The sequence below is a fragment of the Embiotoca jacksoni genome, unplaced genomic scaffold, assembly GCF_022577435.1.
Source record: "Embiotoca jacksoni isolate LCO1_2020_lvr unplaced genomic scaffold, fEmbJac1.0.p SCAF_24, whole genome shotgun sequence".
Classification (NCBI taxonomy): Eukaryota; Metazoa; Chordata; class Actinopteri; family Embiotocidae; genus Embiotoca; species Embiotoca jacksoni.
Window position 1 is genome coordinate 5,583,313 of NW_027185375.1, and position 17,478 is coordinate 5,600,790.

The window sequence follows — 17,478 nt, forward strand, 5'->3', positions numbered from 1 at the left end:
CCCTCTCCCCTCCATCTCCTCTGCCCAGCTCTGATGTCTCATTTTCTCACGTTCTTGCCCTTTCCTTCCCCTTTCACCCACCTCGCCTCTCACCATAACTCCCCCCCCCCCCTCCCGCCCCTCTACTGTATCCAGGCTTGTGTAACGGGCCTCGAGTCTTTGCTGCCGAGCACAACAAAAGCGCCGTTGTTGCTGGGGAGGAATGACCTTGTAGTTTAAGGAATCTGTTTCTCTTTGATATAAAAGTTGATGAGGAGGAGGAGGAGGAGGAGGAGGGGGAGGAAGAAGAAGAGGAAGAGGGTGGTTTTGGGGGGGGGAAAGTTGAAAAAGAAAAAGAAAAAAAACGATGAGGAAAAATACAAGACAGGTGAACACAAAGCTCCGTGTGACAAGTGGAGGAGGAAGATGAGCAGGGAGACGATCGGGGGCCAGCCTCGGGCCTACCAGTGCCGTTGCTACTGGCGACCTGATTTATTTGATGTCCTCTTGGCTTGCTTTTCCACCCAGGTCCCGCACAGCAAAGATCACAAAGAGAAGATTGCTCTTCCCCCCCCTCTGCTCTCTCTCCTCTTTTACTACTTTCGTCTTTAAAAGCGTAAACACACATTTGTCTCGCCGGTTCAGCCGTTGCTCGACGCTCAATAGGAGGTGCAAAGGAAAACAGCTAAATCAGCTCAAAAGAGGGGCACCGACAGCATTCCCCCGTGGGCTCTCCCTCCCGTTCCCGGTGCCTCCTCTGGGTCTGAAGTGAGAGCGGAGTGCAAATCCAATGATTGAAGTCCTTTAAGTGCCCTTGGAAGTCACTGAGGCATTAGCAATAAAACACACTGGGCCCGCGGCTTTTCCCTGAAAAGCTCCAGAGTGCACAAATGAGGGGGTTGGCGCCCGTCTCTCCACGTCCCCCCCGTCCCCCGTCCCCCGTCTTCTCCACCTTCAGTCTTCTTATGCAACAAGACTGGTCTTTTGTACAGCAGCGGGGCAGGACCGAGAGATTCCTGGACTTATGGGCTCATTGTTCTCGTCTCCCCTCCGAGGCAACGAGGCGCTCTTTTCTCTCAAGTTTTTGGCAAGTGCTACATGCAGGGGAGAAACATATTTGGGCTCAATGAACACAATCACAGACTCTGCGGCTTCATGCTGCACATCAGTGAGTGTGACGATGGCGACAGTGTAACAAGTGGAATGTAATAAAACCTAATGGACCGGAGCAAAGATTAAAAAAAAAAAAAAAAGAAGACATAAAACGAGTAAAAACATCCTTCAAATTTAAGGCCCAGGTTCTTGATATTCTCATACATGTTGTCATTCATCTCTTTGTGGTCATTTTGTGTCTCCGTATTTGTCACGTCATTTTTTTTTTTGTGTGTGTGTCATATTGTTGATTGTTTTGTATATCTTTTTTTTTTAGTTGTTTTCCATTTTGTTTTAGTTGCAACCTAACTAGCTCCTTCTGACAGCCCATTCTGAAGCCTTCAATTCGGCCAGACGTGACCATATCTGGACGAGTTGTAATAAACGACCAAATTGTTTTCAGATGGACCACCAGAAAACTACTTTAGTGAATGACATTATAATGACTCGAGAACAATGAGAAGTTCAATGGGAGTCTATGGGGCCAGAGCCTTTTCGGAGCCAACCTCCGGTGGCCCTCGGTGGTATTGCAGTTTAGGGAACTTCCGCGTTAAGTCTCAATTTTCAGAGCTATGTCCACTTTTATATACAGTGAATGCTACTGACTAATGGCCATTCAGATGTCGCCCTTGGCAACATCCCTAGCTCCTCCAGTTTGATCTTAAAACTGCCACAAATGTATTATCGACATCACAACAAAATTATGCTCATTTGACATCAGAACATAAAAAAAAACGTACCTTATTTTACTGTGGAAAAAAAAAAGCCATAAATACATAATAAAAAAAAAACAACTCACTTTCTCAGTGTTCTCACTGTTGGCATGGCGACCCGGTGGTCCAGGATCAAATGAATCCAGTGTTGTGTTGTCTGTCCTGCAGCGCCTCAAACTGGTGATTTCCTGTAACAGAACTTTGTTCATCTGCTCAAATCTCTGCAAACAAAGTCACGAGTGCCGTTCGTGGTTATGACCTCTTCGGTTCAGCTGGCTGGTTGTGGAGATACTAACACTTTAATTCTAAGTGGATCTCGGCAGTCTGACTTCTTTGATTTTATTTTAGGTTTTCACTTTCTGTGAGGTATTTGAAACCTTTTTAGGTTGTTTAAAACCGATTTATTTCAGGAGATATTTAAATCGTACACAATTTGCACAGGGCAGAGTTGCTGATGTTATTAAACTGTGTACAGAAAAGCACACAAGCAACTTAAATAAATAATAATAAAAAAAAACATTTTAAATGATGTAGGTGACTCACCTGCTGCTGATTATAAACCCGTTTTGTCGTGTCCTACAGCTGAAGTAAAAGAAGAGGTGACTGCATTCACTGCTGGGGGTCCCCATCTTTGTCAGCCACACATTATAATTAATAATGAATAAACTTAATCCAAAGATATTGATTTATTGGGGAAATTAGTGTTAAAAAATGGATGGAGATGTCATTAGAAACAACTGCTTGAATTACAGTGCGCTGATACTGTGTACAAAAAAACCCACTGTCAATCCAAATCATAAACATAAAGGATATTAAATGAAATGTTGTATTTAGCTATAATTGTTCAGCAGTGGTCTCTGAGATCCCGTCAGAATTAAACATGAATCATGTTGTATTATCTGTTAAAGAGCATCTGGGGTCTCCAGGACAACAAACAGGACATTAGGGTTAAATCTACTGGTGGAATTTAACTTAGTACATTTACTCACGCACTTTAATTCAATACAAATTTGAGGTACTTGTACTTTATACTTTTACTCCACTACATTTGTCCATTAGTTACTGTTAAGATGACAGTTTTTCGTACCCTTCCTGTCCAGTGAAAACTACGTATCTGCAAATTTGGTGATTTTAAATATGAACTTTTCTGATAAACTGAAGAGTTAAATGGTTCTTTATGGGTTGAGAAAAAAAAAAATCTACTTTTTAAACTCAATAAACTGTTTTCAAATCCACTTGTATTCACTGGAAAAAGCATTACTTTTCTAAGCTTTCTCGAGATACGTGTTTCTTACAGAGCAGAATCGATACAAATATATGATGATCTTACTGATTAAACTAACCAAAAGTATGAAGATAAGCACACAATTTAGGGCACTAAAATGCACATTAATGTAACAGTAATATGAATTTTAAAACATTAAAACACTGACAGGGAGCATTTACTTTGTACTTTTACTTTTGATACTTTAAATACATTTTGCTGATAAAACACACTTCTCTCAAGTAAAGTTTTGAATGCAGGACTTTTACTTGTAGTGGAGTATTTTCACAGAGTGGTATTATTAATTTTAATTAAATAAAAGGGCCCGAATACTTCTTCCACCACTGGTTTAATCTCCCTAAAAATGCAACGGGACACCGACAAACCACGCCACCTTTGCAGAGCTGTTTTCTTTTAACAGAAGGGATCTCATCTTCTGACGTAGCATTACATCGCTGCCCTCTGCTGCCCCAAACCCAACATTACAGTCGCTACACGTGACCACGGTTCTGTGTTGGAGGCCAACAGAGAGTCGACCACAAACTATTATCTGCCTGCTGCGTTCTACAAAAGCACAGCACATTAAATAAGACAAAAACTGTCCCACTCTGAACGAACATGTATTTCAAGTTTTTAGACTCAAAAAAGAATATTCACAATATGTTAGATACATTATTTGGACCAAAATATTGCAAAACCATTAGAGTGTCCTACAAATCTACATACATGGACTCTGACTGGATGTCAGCTGTGTGTCGGGCCTGTGGGCTTCTGCTCTTTATCCAAAGGTGACCTCAGAAAACATTTCCGAGGCTGACCGCAGACATGTGGAATAGTTGTTCATGGAAAGAATAGAAGTGAAGTGATGAGCACACAATGTATGAAGCTCCAGCTGTGCGTGTGCGCGCGCGTGCGTGTCTGTACATGCTGTCTACTACGGGAAAGGGTTGTCGGGTGTGTAATTGAAACTGGCGTCCAAAAACATAGCCAGGGTTCCCAGGGTGGTGATGATGACAAACAACCACAAGAAGAGCCGGTCCACCACCAGGGCGATGAACTGCCAGTCTCCGGTCATCTGCAGGGAAACACACAAAAGCACTTTACTGTCACGCGCCGAGTCAGCGGCGCGAGAGCGCACGCGACGACGCGCGAACATCGCCGGGGGGCATGTTGGGAAACGCGAGCCGCCCGACACTCACGGCGTCGTCCGTGTCCTGCTTCTTCAGCTGCTCGGCCACGTACGTCACGGCGGCGATGGCCGACTTCAGGTTGGGAGGGAGGATCAGACAGTAGCCGTCGGTGTTCGGGAGCCGCCGGAGCTGCACCGTGCTCTCACACCTGGACACACAGAGACGGAGGACTTTCACCAAAGCAGTGGGAGAGCAGTATGCCGACGTAAAACGCTGGAAATACTGAAAAAAAAAAAATAAAAGTGCTAAGATTAGCAACCGACGCAAAACACAGCCGAGACGGAACGTAGTTTTACACATATTTGGCCTTCAAGAAACATTTTTGCACAATTTTGACTCAATCGTGTGACTGCGTGAAGAATGACGAATCAGGGTTCCCAAAACCCAATAAAAATCAATCCTGAGGGAGACATGAACATCCGCACCGAAGTTCGTGGAAATCCATACGGGCCTATATGTTCAATGAATTCTTTGCAAAGACAATTATATCATTAATTTATTCTGTATGTCTGTGTGGGCATGATATTCTTCAGGGTGAATAACTTTACTTTATTATTTCAAGTAAATTATTACATTAGAATTGGAATAAATTGTAAAACATACATATACTGTAACATTACTTTTTATCCACACATAATAATAATTTAAAAAAAAAGAACTACATAAACTAGTAAAAAATAAATAAAATATAAGGAGGTGAAAGTTGCACGTTAAAACATGCATTCAACATGCTTTAAGTTTAGGCTCATCCCCTGCAGAATCTGCAGACTTTGACGCAAACGCCGGGTCAACGTTCATGCGACACCGTGACCTTTGACCCCTTCATTCTTCCTCACAAACAGCTGTTCCGTGAAGCGAGACGTAGTGGCCGAGAAAGAGCCTCACTGGCCGTGTTCGAGAGCGACGCAGCAACTTCACCGCTCAACGGCAACACGAGACACAAAACACGTCAGTGCGTTCTGTTAATGACGTTCATTGGCATGTTAGTTGCATGACGTGTGCATTTCTGTTCACACACCCGCGCCGTAGTTAGTCGTCGTTATTATTTATACAACTACACGTGTATCCCGGGGGATCTGTGAATGTGGAGTGTGATAGTGCGTCATCGTATTTCTAGAATGGCCCAGGTGTCGTCACTGTTGAACTTTACCGCTACCTGCATGGTTTTGAGATGTACGGTATTTACGAGGTTAATCTCCGCAATGTTCATGGAAGTGAAAAATATTTCGTCGATCCGCCCCGTGAGCAGTTTATCTATAATCTAGCTGACAAACAGACAAACAAACAAAAAAAACAGATAAACAAACGAAGTACACTGAAAACAAAACCTACTTGGTGGAGGAAATTACAAAATCATTCTCTTTGTGAACGTACGAGTCTTGGTAACCAACCAGATGATGTGCAAATGAAGGGTAAGTATGTATGTGGCCTGTGTATAGACTTTATGGTCAAATTCAGTTTTACTACTCACTATTAAACAAGAAGACAAATATATATGTATATATATATATATATATATATATATGTATATATTTTCACAGTATCTGACAAACTAACCGGTACCCAAAGGTACCTGGACTTACCTACAAATGTTTAGGTGAATTTTGAAATATATCATCCAACAAAAAAATTAAAGACAGATAGACAGACAGACAGACAGACAGACAGACAGACAGACAGACAGACAGACAGACAGACAGATAGATAGATAGATAGATAGATAGATAGATAGATAGATAGATAGATAGACAGACAGATAGATAGATAGACAGACAGATAGACAGATAGACAGATAGATAGATAGATAGATAGATACACATATATACACACACACACACACACACACACATATATATACACACACACACACACACACACACACACACACACACACACACACACACACAGATACATACACACTGTGCTTCTATAGCAGCTCACTTCACACACAATTGTGTCTGACCAGAGTTTCACAGGTTCAAGCAAACACTTTTAGGGTGTTTACTATTTGCAGGAAATTCCACTTCCTCCTGCTGCCCTTTTACTTCCAGCACCACACTTCCAATTCACCTCAGTTTAACTTGAATATATCACACATTCCTTCAGTGTCAGGTGAAATCTTTACGTTTTGCAAACATAACTATTGGAAATATTTGTCTTTTTTTTTTTTTTTTTTTTTTTTTTTTACAAACTAGGAGAAATATACAGAACTTTTATGTAAAGTATATGTCTTCATCTCAACATGTTTTCATATTGTTTACGTTTTAATACCGACATTTTGATTCTCTTATCTAAAAATGCAACAACGTTATTACATTGTGTGAAAGATGCACGGGAATCTGAAAACAGTTACCATGGTTTCCATGCCAAGTTTTGGCAGCTCTATATTTTAATACTCTGGTCCTATAAGTCATTTCCCATTCCAACCTGATTAATCCATCATCATCAGGGATGTATATAACCCCTGGTGGCATGTATCTGCGTACCAAGAGCACACGTCTACCCTTCAGCTAAATGTCAATGACTCTGAACATACAACAGTGTAACCAAGAGGTCTGATCTCTTTACTGCACACTGCTGTGTAGTCACCTTCCGAGGAAGTCTGTCTGGGTACCACAGAGCACCTGTCACATTGGCACCTTCACTACATTTCTGTGTATACAGTCCACGTCTGTAGCATACAGTGTAAGTACAGTGTGTTTACAGTGTGTGTTGATAATGTGCACCAGAGACGGACAGACAGTGTGACAACAGATGGACTGCTGCACAATAGAAATCAACCAGCTCCTGTCGGATGGCTGGTGTGTGTGTGTGTGTGTGTGTGTGTGTGTGTGTGTGTGTGTGTGTGTGTGTGTGTGTGTGTGTGTGTGTGTGTGTGTGTGTGTGTGTGTGGCCACATCTCACTGCAGAGCTATGTGGTGATCTACATGCTGCATGCCATCCAGATTCCACGGCTTGTATTCATTACCACAGATACATGGAGCCCTTCTAACTATGACACACACAAGTGCGCGCGCGCACACACACACACACACACACACACACACACACACACACACACACACACACACACACACACACACACACGCAGGTATACTGTACACTGCAAACACACTTACATGTGTACATATGTGTGTTGACTGCTCACTTAAACACACATGTAGGTCATGAAACAAAGACTTTAATGCACTTTAAACCATTCAAACACACACAGGCTGTAGATGTAGATAGGTTGTAGATAAATGGTAAATGGTCTGTACTTGTATAGCGCTTTATCACCTTTCGGTCTCAAAGCGCTTTAACATGGTTTTCCCATTCACCCATTCACACACTAATGAGACAGATCACCATGCAAGGTGCTGCCATCAGGAGCACATTCACACACCGATGGTACACCATCGGGAGCAACTTAGGGTTCAGTGTCTTGCTCAAGGACACTTGGGCATGTGGACAGGAGGAGCTGGGGATCGAACCACCAACCTTCCGATTTGTGTGCAACCCACTGTAGATAGGTTGTAGATGTAGATAGGTTGTAGATGTAGATAGGTTATAGATAGGTTGTAGACAGGTTGTAGATGTAGATAGGTTGTAGATGTAGATAGGTTATAGATAGGTTGTAGACAGGTTGTAGATGTAGATAGGTTGTAGATGTAGATAGGTTATAGATAGGTTGTAGACAGGTTGTAGATGTAGATAGGTTGTAGATGTAGATAGGTTGTAGATGTAGATAGGTTGTAGACGGGTTGTAGATGTATATAGGTTGTAGATGTAGACAGGTTGTAGATGTAGACAGGTTGTAGATGTAGACAGGTTGTAGATGTAGATAAGTTGTAGATGTAGACAGGTTGTAGATGTAGATAAGTTGTAGATATAGATAAGTTGTAGATGTAGATAGGTTGTAGATGTAGACAGGTTGTAGATGTAGATAAGTTGTAGATGTAGATAAGTTGTAGATGTAGACAGGTTGTAGATGTAGATAAGTTGTAGATATAGATAAGTTGTAGATGTAGATAGGTTGTAGATGTAGACAGGTTGTAGATGTAGATAAGTTGTAGATATAGATAAGTTGTAGATGTAGATAAGCTGTAGATGTAGATAAGTTGTAGATGTAGATAGGTTGTAGATGTAGACAGGTTGTAGATGTAGATAAGTTGTAGATGTAGATAGGTTGTAGATGTAGATAAGTTGTAGATGTAGAAAGGTTGTAGATGTAGATAGGTTGTTGAACACTGCTACAGCGTCTGTCTTGATGGCACTGCCGCCACCTCTCCCACATCTAAAACGACAATAGCCTCCTGTGCTCCGATCACTCAGCACCGGCCTCCCGCTCCCTCCACCTCCTTTCTGGGGGATTACCCCCTAATGCCCAACCTAAACAGAGGCTTAGTGGCTGGCGACTGTGGACGCGGGTGTGGGGCTTAGCTGGGGCTGAATTTGATGCCTTTGGAACGGGATGAGAGATGCCCCAGCATCAGGCCTGGTTCAGGGGAGTGCCGAGCTGTTTATGATGGCAGGGCTGGGTGGCGAGGCTGAGGCCTACCGGCCGATTAGTCACATTGAAACCGGCAGCGGAGGAGACGCATCACAGTTTGAAGCGGCATTTCAGATAAATCACATCTCTTGATCTCTAAAATAAAACAATGGATCAAAATAATGAAGTCTTTCCCATTAGTCCCCTAAACCTGACAGCCATGATTCTGCTGTAATAATTTATTAAAAAACTGTCTGATCCATGGAAATAGTTTCCACTGCACGTGATCATCTGACATTAACGGTCAACTTGTTGTGCAAGTTAGTACTTTTGAAGGCACCGTGTTAGAATAAAAGAGCTCTGCAGAGGCTGTAAAGGAGGCTGTTAATGAGATTTTACAGGCTACAAATCATTCGTAGTAAAGACAACTTTGTGTAAAAATACTTGTGATAATTAGAGCTGTCTGTGTATCAAACTGCGATAAAGCAAGTAGATTGTATTTTCAGCAGTGCATGAGATTCAGCTAGTTTCACTTTAAATATCAGTGTCTCGTCTGCATGATTGTTCAAATAAAAATGTTCTCCCCTTCTGTCATTTACTGATTGGTTGACAGTCAACACTGAAAGTGGGATGCATCTTGATGCAGAAGAAACGGGTTAAGAAGCAGCTCCCATGACTGTGCTGTCCTGAGTCACTCCGTCCCCGTCTGACAGACCCCCTGCAGGGAAAGTGGAAGAAACCTCAGGAAGGATCGCATTGACGGAGAGCCTCCGCCCTTCATCTAACCCGAAACCGACATCTTCTTACCGGGAACAGAAAACATCCGTCCTAACGGCAGGCAGAGCTGCTGGCATGAAGGCCGAGGGAAATGGAGGGACGATTCAAAGAACAACGCTTCTATGATTTTCTCGAGCTGTTCCACACAGACATAGTTAATGACGTTGCAGTAGGCAGCCTTTTCATGCTTCCTGCACTGGATCTATCCGAGATTCTTTAGACTTCAATCTTTTATCTTCCAAACAACGCGAGATAATCAGAATAAATGACATCATCTAAGCATCATTATATGGAGTTTATGTATAAAGCCCTTAAAGGCAAGGTTTGCAACATCCACAGACCAACCTGTAGCTTAGTTCACGCCATCTACTGTTACGTCCGCATTTTAGATTTTTCTACAGACCAATTTTCCACTTAACATAGTTAGTTGAGGGTTTTCTACTTTGTTTATATCGTTTTCATAGCAAATGGGGAATTGGTAGAGAGGAGAGCAATGAAGAGACAGAAAGGGGGAATGCCACGCAACAACGTGACGTAGTCTCTCTAGAAGATTGAAGAACCCTGCAAAACACCGGCGGCGGGGCATCCATAACATTTCAGATTACGAACCCTCAAAAGGCAGCTCCCTCCACGTCCAACCCATCCATCCCAAAACAATCTGATCCGCTGGTTCTGCGAGGCACGACAAGAGTTCCCTGCACGAAACACATGCGCTCGGCCGCTGATATTCTCCATCAGAGCAACCTGCTTTCTGACACCTTCAGTCTGTCCCCGGCCACAGAACCTGGCGCCTCACGTCTCAAACCTACAACCATCATGCCAAAACATCCGAATGTTAGATACTAGCCGAAGGCCTTCAAGGGCTTGCTTTCCTCCTCTGGACCCCTACAGGACCCAACACAACAATGGAGGACGGCATTTCCTTCTTTTCTACACTCGGCTCCGACACGCGCGTGTGAATATATAATATAAACGTGCCTCATCTATACGTCTGTACTTCATTCGTTCACCTTTTTGTTAAAGCATTTTCATACCCGAGGAACTTTAGGTTTATTTGTCCGCACTACTTTTTTGTATAATTTACACTTTTGGATTAGATACCAAACTGCATTTTGTTTGTCGACATCTATTCAAAACTATTATCAGAACACTGAACATCTTCATATGCTCTATAGCTACATTAAATACGGTATTAAATATGGGAGGGTGGGGGGGCTGAAGGAGGCGCACATACTGTTACAGTCTTGACAGATTCTCTGAGCTGCTGCGATGATGGCTGTGATTCTGCCAACTCCAGCACACTGTGTACTTTACAATAATAGCTGGTCTGGCATCACATCCAACGCTCCCACGTTGGCATGCTCTACAAAGAAGATTCATGCCTGCGCTGGCTTTTATTAACATTAATAGAAATAGCTTCTCCCAGGTGTAACGTCAGGATCAGCACATCTCAGGCTGGAAAGAGGCTGAATGAGGACGAATGACCCTCAACGGTCATTACTTCAGCTCGACACTTTTTAAGAGTCTTGACGGCTAAGAAGATGGGCACTATAACTTTTTGGCAGTTTATCTTTTTTAAATAAGTCAAACCAAGACGTAATGTTGTCTTTGAAGTGTCAGCCATTCAAATGTGTTATATCTTTTCTACATACTGAAACCAAATTTGTAGGTTTTCTGTTGTAGAAAATGAAAGGCTCAGGAACTAACTTCACTGAGGTCGGCCGTCTTTTCAGAGTCTGCTGAAAAAGTTTATTTCCGGGCTTTCTCACCATTTCAAACTCTGATTGCTATTTGTTAACATGTAGGCTATTCAAACTGTTGGAGATTGGCATAAATCAAAGCTATATGTGTTGTGAACATTCACAGCTACGCAGTTTTCATTTCGTCATCAATTCAATTCAAGTTTATTTTAAGTGGGAAATCACCGTGTCTCATGTCCCATAACACTTTACAATCATAAAATAACATACAGCCAGGAAAGAAAAAAATACATTAAAACTATCAATACAAAAAGAATTGTTAAAAAGATTAGCAACCCAGGCCCAATCTAGCGTGACTAAGGTGACTCTGAACCATCTCTAACAGAAAGTTTCAAGCCTGATCTTAGATGTAGAGATGGTGTCTGCTTTCTGAACTTGGGAGCTGCTTTCAGCGGTGAGGACTTTGAAAGCTGAAGGTTCTGCCTCATATTCTGCTTTTGGAAACTCCAGGAGCCACAAGTAAGCCTGCACTCGGTGCTCTAGCGGGATAATATTGAGGTCTTTAAGAAATGACAGTGCTTGGTCAGAGAGGGCTCATGTGTAACGATTATACCCTGATTTCACCTGGAGCCAATGAAGAAAAGCTAATACGAGGGAAATCTGATTTCTCTTGCTAACTCCCATCAGTACCTTCTTTGCCGCATTTTCAATCAACTAGAGTGAGACAATATAAGACGTCATACCTCTGGTAGATGCCCCGTTAGTAACTGTGGCCTTACCTGTCTCTCCAGGGAATGACGAGATCAGGGTTGATCTTGCGAAAGAAGTACTCTCCCCCGGGCTGCCGGCCGTTGAAGCTCCGGGTCGGCGTGTCGCCATTGGACTCCTTCAGCAGAGGCTCCTCTGGGTTCGGCCTCATCATGCCGATGTATTTGGGCAGGAAGTGAATGAACACCTGAAAGGTGAAGAATTTTTGGAAATGGAGTTTTGCGAAGGTGTTGACATAACTCGGGACGGATGCGTCTGTACCTTTCGAACCCAGTTTGGCATGATGTGTGTGCTGGGCGTTCGGTGGTGCAGGTTGAGGACGACCACGCTCAGGATGACAGAGAAGGTGACCAGGATCATGGTGAACATGACGTAGTTGACGATAATTGGGATGGCGAGAGACGTCTCCGGGACCCTGTCAGCCAGCAGCAGCATGAAGACAGTCAGAGCGATGAGGACGGAAATGGAGAGAGTCATCTTCTCTCCTGCAAACACAGGGGGGGGGGGAGTGTGGGGAATTCATTGTGACAGCAAGACAGACAATATTACTCTGTAGGCTTCGGCGTAATGCTGACGAGCACAAACTTGAAGACATGACCGCATTTGACTTGTTTGTTGTGCGGAATCTGTTGGTCAAAAGACATGTTCGCATGTGCAGGATTTACTGATGTAGCACCGTCTCCCCGGTTACCTAAAGTGAGTTTACGCTGCAAAAAGTCATCACGCTCAGATTGTTTGCCATCAATCCTCCGGCTTCCTGTTGGATCTATCCTTTCTGCGGTGTCAGTGAAACATCGTTCCGACATGAGGCCTCACAAGGCCAAAGATTGACAAAGTAGAGTCCTCGCCATGGTCACTTTCCTTCAAACTATCGCATACCAATACATTCCTGTAGAGGCTGCCCCGACTCACGGAGCAGCTCGTATTAGACGCCTGCTTTTTGTCATGACATCGGACAGCGCATCGCTTCCTATGCTCCCTCGTGGCGGTGATGTAGTCACGGTGTCAAAACATGTCAGATGTGCTGACCTGCTCCCGGAGGCAGGTAGAAGACGAATATAGCCAAGACGCTGGTGAGGATGCAGGGCAGTATGATGTTGATGATGTAGAAGAGAGGCTTCCTCTGTATGATGAGATAGAAGGTGATGTCCTCGTACAGGTCCTCCTTAACGTTCTTCCTCGATGGTGTGTGGCAAATAGCCCATTCTCCGTTCTCTGTGGGGAAACGGATGTACAAGGTCACAAGCAGGAACAAGAAGGAGACGCACCCAGATGGCGAATAAATATTTAAAGGTCCTGTATTTTACTTTTCTGGTGTTTTATTTGCTGTCTTGACATACTAGAGAAGATATTTTTGTGGGTTTTGGTACCAAACTTCATCTCAATATAGTTTTAAATCTCCTCTCTTTAGCGTCTTTCTGTAGTTATACCAAGAATAGGCTGTTTTGTGCCCATGTCTTTGAAATCAATGTCCCTCTCTTTTGATTGGCTGACTATTTTCTGAGTGACGCATTGGCCAGGCTAACCACAGGTTCCTTTCAGTCTTGTAGCTTGCTAGTGGTTGGACAGTGTGCCATGCTGAGGGTGGACATATGACAGGAGTTTGTGACATCACAAACTTAAGAAAGTCCAAACGGCACAATTGATGAATATTGTGCTGTACGCATTTCTTTGAGGACTGAGTGTTTCAACACTTTCACAGTATTTATATCGCACCTACACCTGCTTCATAATTAAAAAAAGAAAAGAAATGGAACTTTAAATTTGACTCAATATGGGACCTTTAAAAACAGCAGACACGCAACATGAAAGGGTACATAAAAAAAACAAAACAGGACTATAGGTTGTGGATTAGCTCACTCCGGGAACCAACCCGTGAAAGCGTTCTCATCTATAACAATGTCATGGATCTCATTGCCGTCTTCATTCAGAAAATACTGCAGATCCACCTCGGAGGCATCATACGTGTACGAGCGGAAAACCATGCTGCAGTTTTGCCAGTCGAAGGGGAAGTACGCCACCTGGGGATCGTTGGAAGAAAAACACAACAACCACGTATTTGTAGAGTAACGCCATCAGGCCAGATATGTTTCTTTCCAGCATGTCTACACCACTTAAGAGGTGTGTGAATAACCAGATGGTGTCAGTTAAAGGCAGAACCTCTATAGAGCAGGAGCTGCGGTAGATGGCTGGTGGGAGCCACTTGACGGTCCCATCGCTGTGAACCAACACGTTGACGTACAGGGCCACGTCAAACTGGCCGTCGTTACTGTGGGGAGGAAAGGACAAAATGTGATGCTTTTTATTACAGTGTCCATCGCTTCTCTAAATTCACACACACACACACACACACACAGATGTGTACATTGTTAATACTGAGTTACAGTAACAAATGACACAGTCAGCCTGACAACCACTTCTGTACCAGTTTGACCGTAAACACACGCAAGTATATTCAACAAGACTAAACGTGTCTAAAGCAGGCATTCTGTAAGACCGTACTTCTACTTTAGCATGTTCACCATTTTACTTTGGATTTTTAACATGCGAACATTTACTAATTAGCTTTTAACACAAAACAGTTGAGGCCGATGCAAATGAACATGGTGTTGCAGGAATTTGTTCATTATATTTGTCCTAATGAGAAGTTAGATGATCACCAAAGTGACTCAACTTCATACAGAGGAAAACATAAATCTGCGTACCAAATTTCATGGCAATCCGTTCAATTTCTTTTTTTAGATATTCGAGTCTGGGTCGACAGCGGTGGACCAACGTTGTCTTTGGGGCAGATGTTCTGCTGGCCAGGATGGAAGATTGCGTGAGCGCAGACAGGACACTCACTTGTTTATGAGGTAGATGTCGGGACGCCACACCTTGTTGGGAGGAATTCTCAACACATCAATGTCGTCATATTCCTCTGGGTTCCATGACAACCGGTAGTCTGTCCATGCCTGACGAGGACGGAGCGATGAAGGAAGAAGGAGGGGAGGGGGGGGGGGAAAGGAAGACGGTGACCAACAGAGCAGACAAGAGGTGACGTCTACTTCGTTTCCCTCAGACACACCGCTGATACAAACGGTCCAACAGCCCTGAATCCTAATTAGCGAGAGCGAAGACCGAACTGAGAGTCGGAGATAAAGCAAGAAACAATTTGTGGTTATAAAAAGTGACAAGTCCATTTAAGGGCAGAGCAGAGGACGAGGAGGAGGAGGACGAGGAGGAGGAGGGGAGTCAGACCGAGGCTCCGTGATGAAGATGAATGCTTTCATGTTCGTACCAGATTCATGAACACGTTGGTTGTCATCTCGCCGTTCTTCTCGTTCTGTGGTGGGATAGAGACACGGGGGGGGGGGGGGGGGGACATTAGAGATGTCACCGTATCTTGTTGTGCATGACAGCGCCATTACTTCCAAACCTCTTCTATAGAAACTAGTTGTGTATGAATGACCCTGCGGCACCCGGCTGTAATCTGGTCTGCTGTGTGTGTGTGTGTGTGTGTGTGTGTGTTTTTTATGTGTGTGTGTGCGTGTGTGTGTGTGCGCTCAGCCATTGTACTACATATTGATGAGATAATTAACTTAAAAAAGTATACAAGGAACACAGAATAATGTATTTGCATGTAAGAGTGCATCTTGCATGCGTGTATATTATTTACCAGGCTGACAAGCTGGGAGAGGGTCATCCCCACCCGCACCATCACCTTGTCCTCCCAGTTACGAGCTGGTCGGACTTTCATGTTGTAGTTCTGGAATATCTTCTGGTGGAGCCTTCGCTCTGTTTCCGAGGCTCCTGGATTAGAAAATGTGGATGCAAAGAGACAAGAGCACGATGAGGGGAAAAGGGTAACCAGTGAACCAAGAGGCACCATCACCTGAATAAAAAATTTTTTTAAAAAAAAGAACAGCATGTGTGGATGAAAAGTGCAGAGCAACAAGGAAAGAGGAAAAAGACAAGAACTGATGAAAGGAAAGGATGAAGGGGACTCGTACAATAAAAACAAAATCAGAACGAGCTTGAGAGCAAAGTTTAGAGAATCCTATGAAACGAAGCAAGTTTGAAACTGATATTTTCACATGTAAAAATGTACAGAAACCAAATAGGTCAGTGTCATATGGATTGTCTCGCGTGTTTAATACCAGAAAACTGGATGTTCCCTTATGATGGGGATTTTAATCAGATGTGCAATGTCCCGAAACCATCCTGTCAACATTTAGGGTTCCAAATAGTGTTTTTTGTTTTTTTTGGGCTGGTTAGCTGTGAAGCAAATTCATTTATGTGTTATAACACAGCGTCAGTTTATCACAAATAAGACTGCAGTTTAAGACAATGGTTCGAAATAAATATCAATTTATTGGGCGGGGACGAAGGGGGTGGGGGGGACACAAGGCCCAGGGAAAAGGGGTCAGATTAGGAGGGGCTAGGTGAGACACTGGGGTCCCGCAGCAGTGTCCAGGGTTCCCCGTGTCTCATCTGCTGGTCCAGCCGGGGTGGCCGTGCCCCGATAAGGGGCCCGTCTATCGCGGTGCAGTGCACCTTCCCTGCCTCTCGGTGGTAGCTGGACTCTCGACCTCGCCCAGTCTCTCCAGGATCCTGGAGATCCACCCGCTCACTGTCCACCTCGGGCCCTCTGCCGTTCTTCCTCTGGGGGTTATACACCCCAAAATGAAACCCACGTGCAGGCACATCATAGTTCCTCTTCTGTCTCGTTGGTCTCTAGCGAAAGTCATGAGCACCACCTCCTCCTCCCATGGTGGTCGCCGTTCAGCCTCCACCCTTGCGAGCACCGGTCTGATGTCAAAATCCCCCCTTTGTTTGAGGCTCCACTCTGTTGCACCCACAGCTGGTAGTCCCCGGTCGGCTGAACGGCCTCTTGCGGGTTCACCGGCGCTGACCACCGCCGCCCGGTGACGCGGTAGCGACGTTCAGCCTCGTTACTTGTCCTGCTGTGGTGAGCCACCACTCTTTCTCCGCCAGGTGTCGCCTGAGTCAGCACAGCACGTGTGGTCACGTCTCCGACCGCCGCTCGTCCTTCGCGGTGTCCGTGCTCGTCTCTGGAGCGGCCGGAGCCTCGTCAGCCATTTTCGCGGGTATTTTCCTCACCCGCTCTCTGTGCTCGGCATCCCTCCGTTCTTCAAAAGTACCATAATGCCTCTCCTCCTCCTCCTTCCTCCTCCTCCGCCCTCTTCATCTTGGACTAGTCTGTCGGTAGCACGAGTCTGACCCGCGGCTCCAGCTCCGTCGTGGAAAACAGCGATGAAGGCGCGGGGAACCCGGAGTCTAATAAAGTGTTTTTTTTTTACTTCTGACACCAGTTGTCGCCTCCCTACTTAAGGAAGCGGCCAGACGGTACCCGGTTTACTGGAACTTTATTCGGAACAACGCCAACATAACGGATAATTCTTACCTGTAGCTCTACACAGCACGTCTCGCTCGCACACACCTGAACTCCCTCTACCAATCA

The 17,478-nt window shown here is 44.3% G+C and overlaps 1 protein-coding gene across 1 annotated transcript; it reads right to left on the reverse strand.

Moving 5' to 3' along the window:
- Positions 1 to 4,042: 4,042 nt before the first annotated feature.
- On the reverse strand, positions 4,043 to 17,161 carry chrnb1l (cholinergic receptor, nicotinic, beta 1 (muscle) like). The gene is made up of 13 exons (XM_069158814.1): positions 17,118 to 17,161; positions 16,852 to 17,068; positions 16,446 to 16,658; positions 15,673 to 15,888; positions 15,295 to 15,339; positions 14,859 to 14,968; positions 14,175 to 14,283; positions 13,888 to 14,035; positions 13,044 to 13,229; positions 12,276 to 12,499; positions 12,026 to 12,201; positions 4,308 to 4,446; positions 4,043 to 4,183 (listed from the first exon to the last, which is right to left on the reverse strand). Exons 1-13 carry the CDS (start codon positions 17,159 to 17,161, stop codon positions 4,043 to 4,045), a joined length of 1,968 nt encoding a protein of 655 aa, XP_069014915.1.
- Between the last annotated feature and the right edge of the window lie 317 nt (positions 17,162 to 17,478).

Excerpts from the sequence above, each read along its gene's own strand:
- chrnb1l (XM_069158814.1), bottom strand. The coding sequence starts at position 17,161 with ATGGTACTTTTGAAGAACGGAGGGATGCCGAGCACAGAGAGCGG. Across the intron at positions 14,036-14,174 it reads GCAGCTCCTGCTCTATAGAG|GTGGCGTACTTCCCCTTCGA; the intron begins GTTCTGCCTTTA and ends AACGATCCCCAG. Across the intron at positions 12,500-13,043 it reads CTACCTGCCTCCGGGAGCAG|GAGAGAAGATGACTCTCTCC; the intron begins GTCAGCACATCT and ends CTGTGTTTGCAG.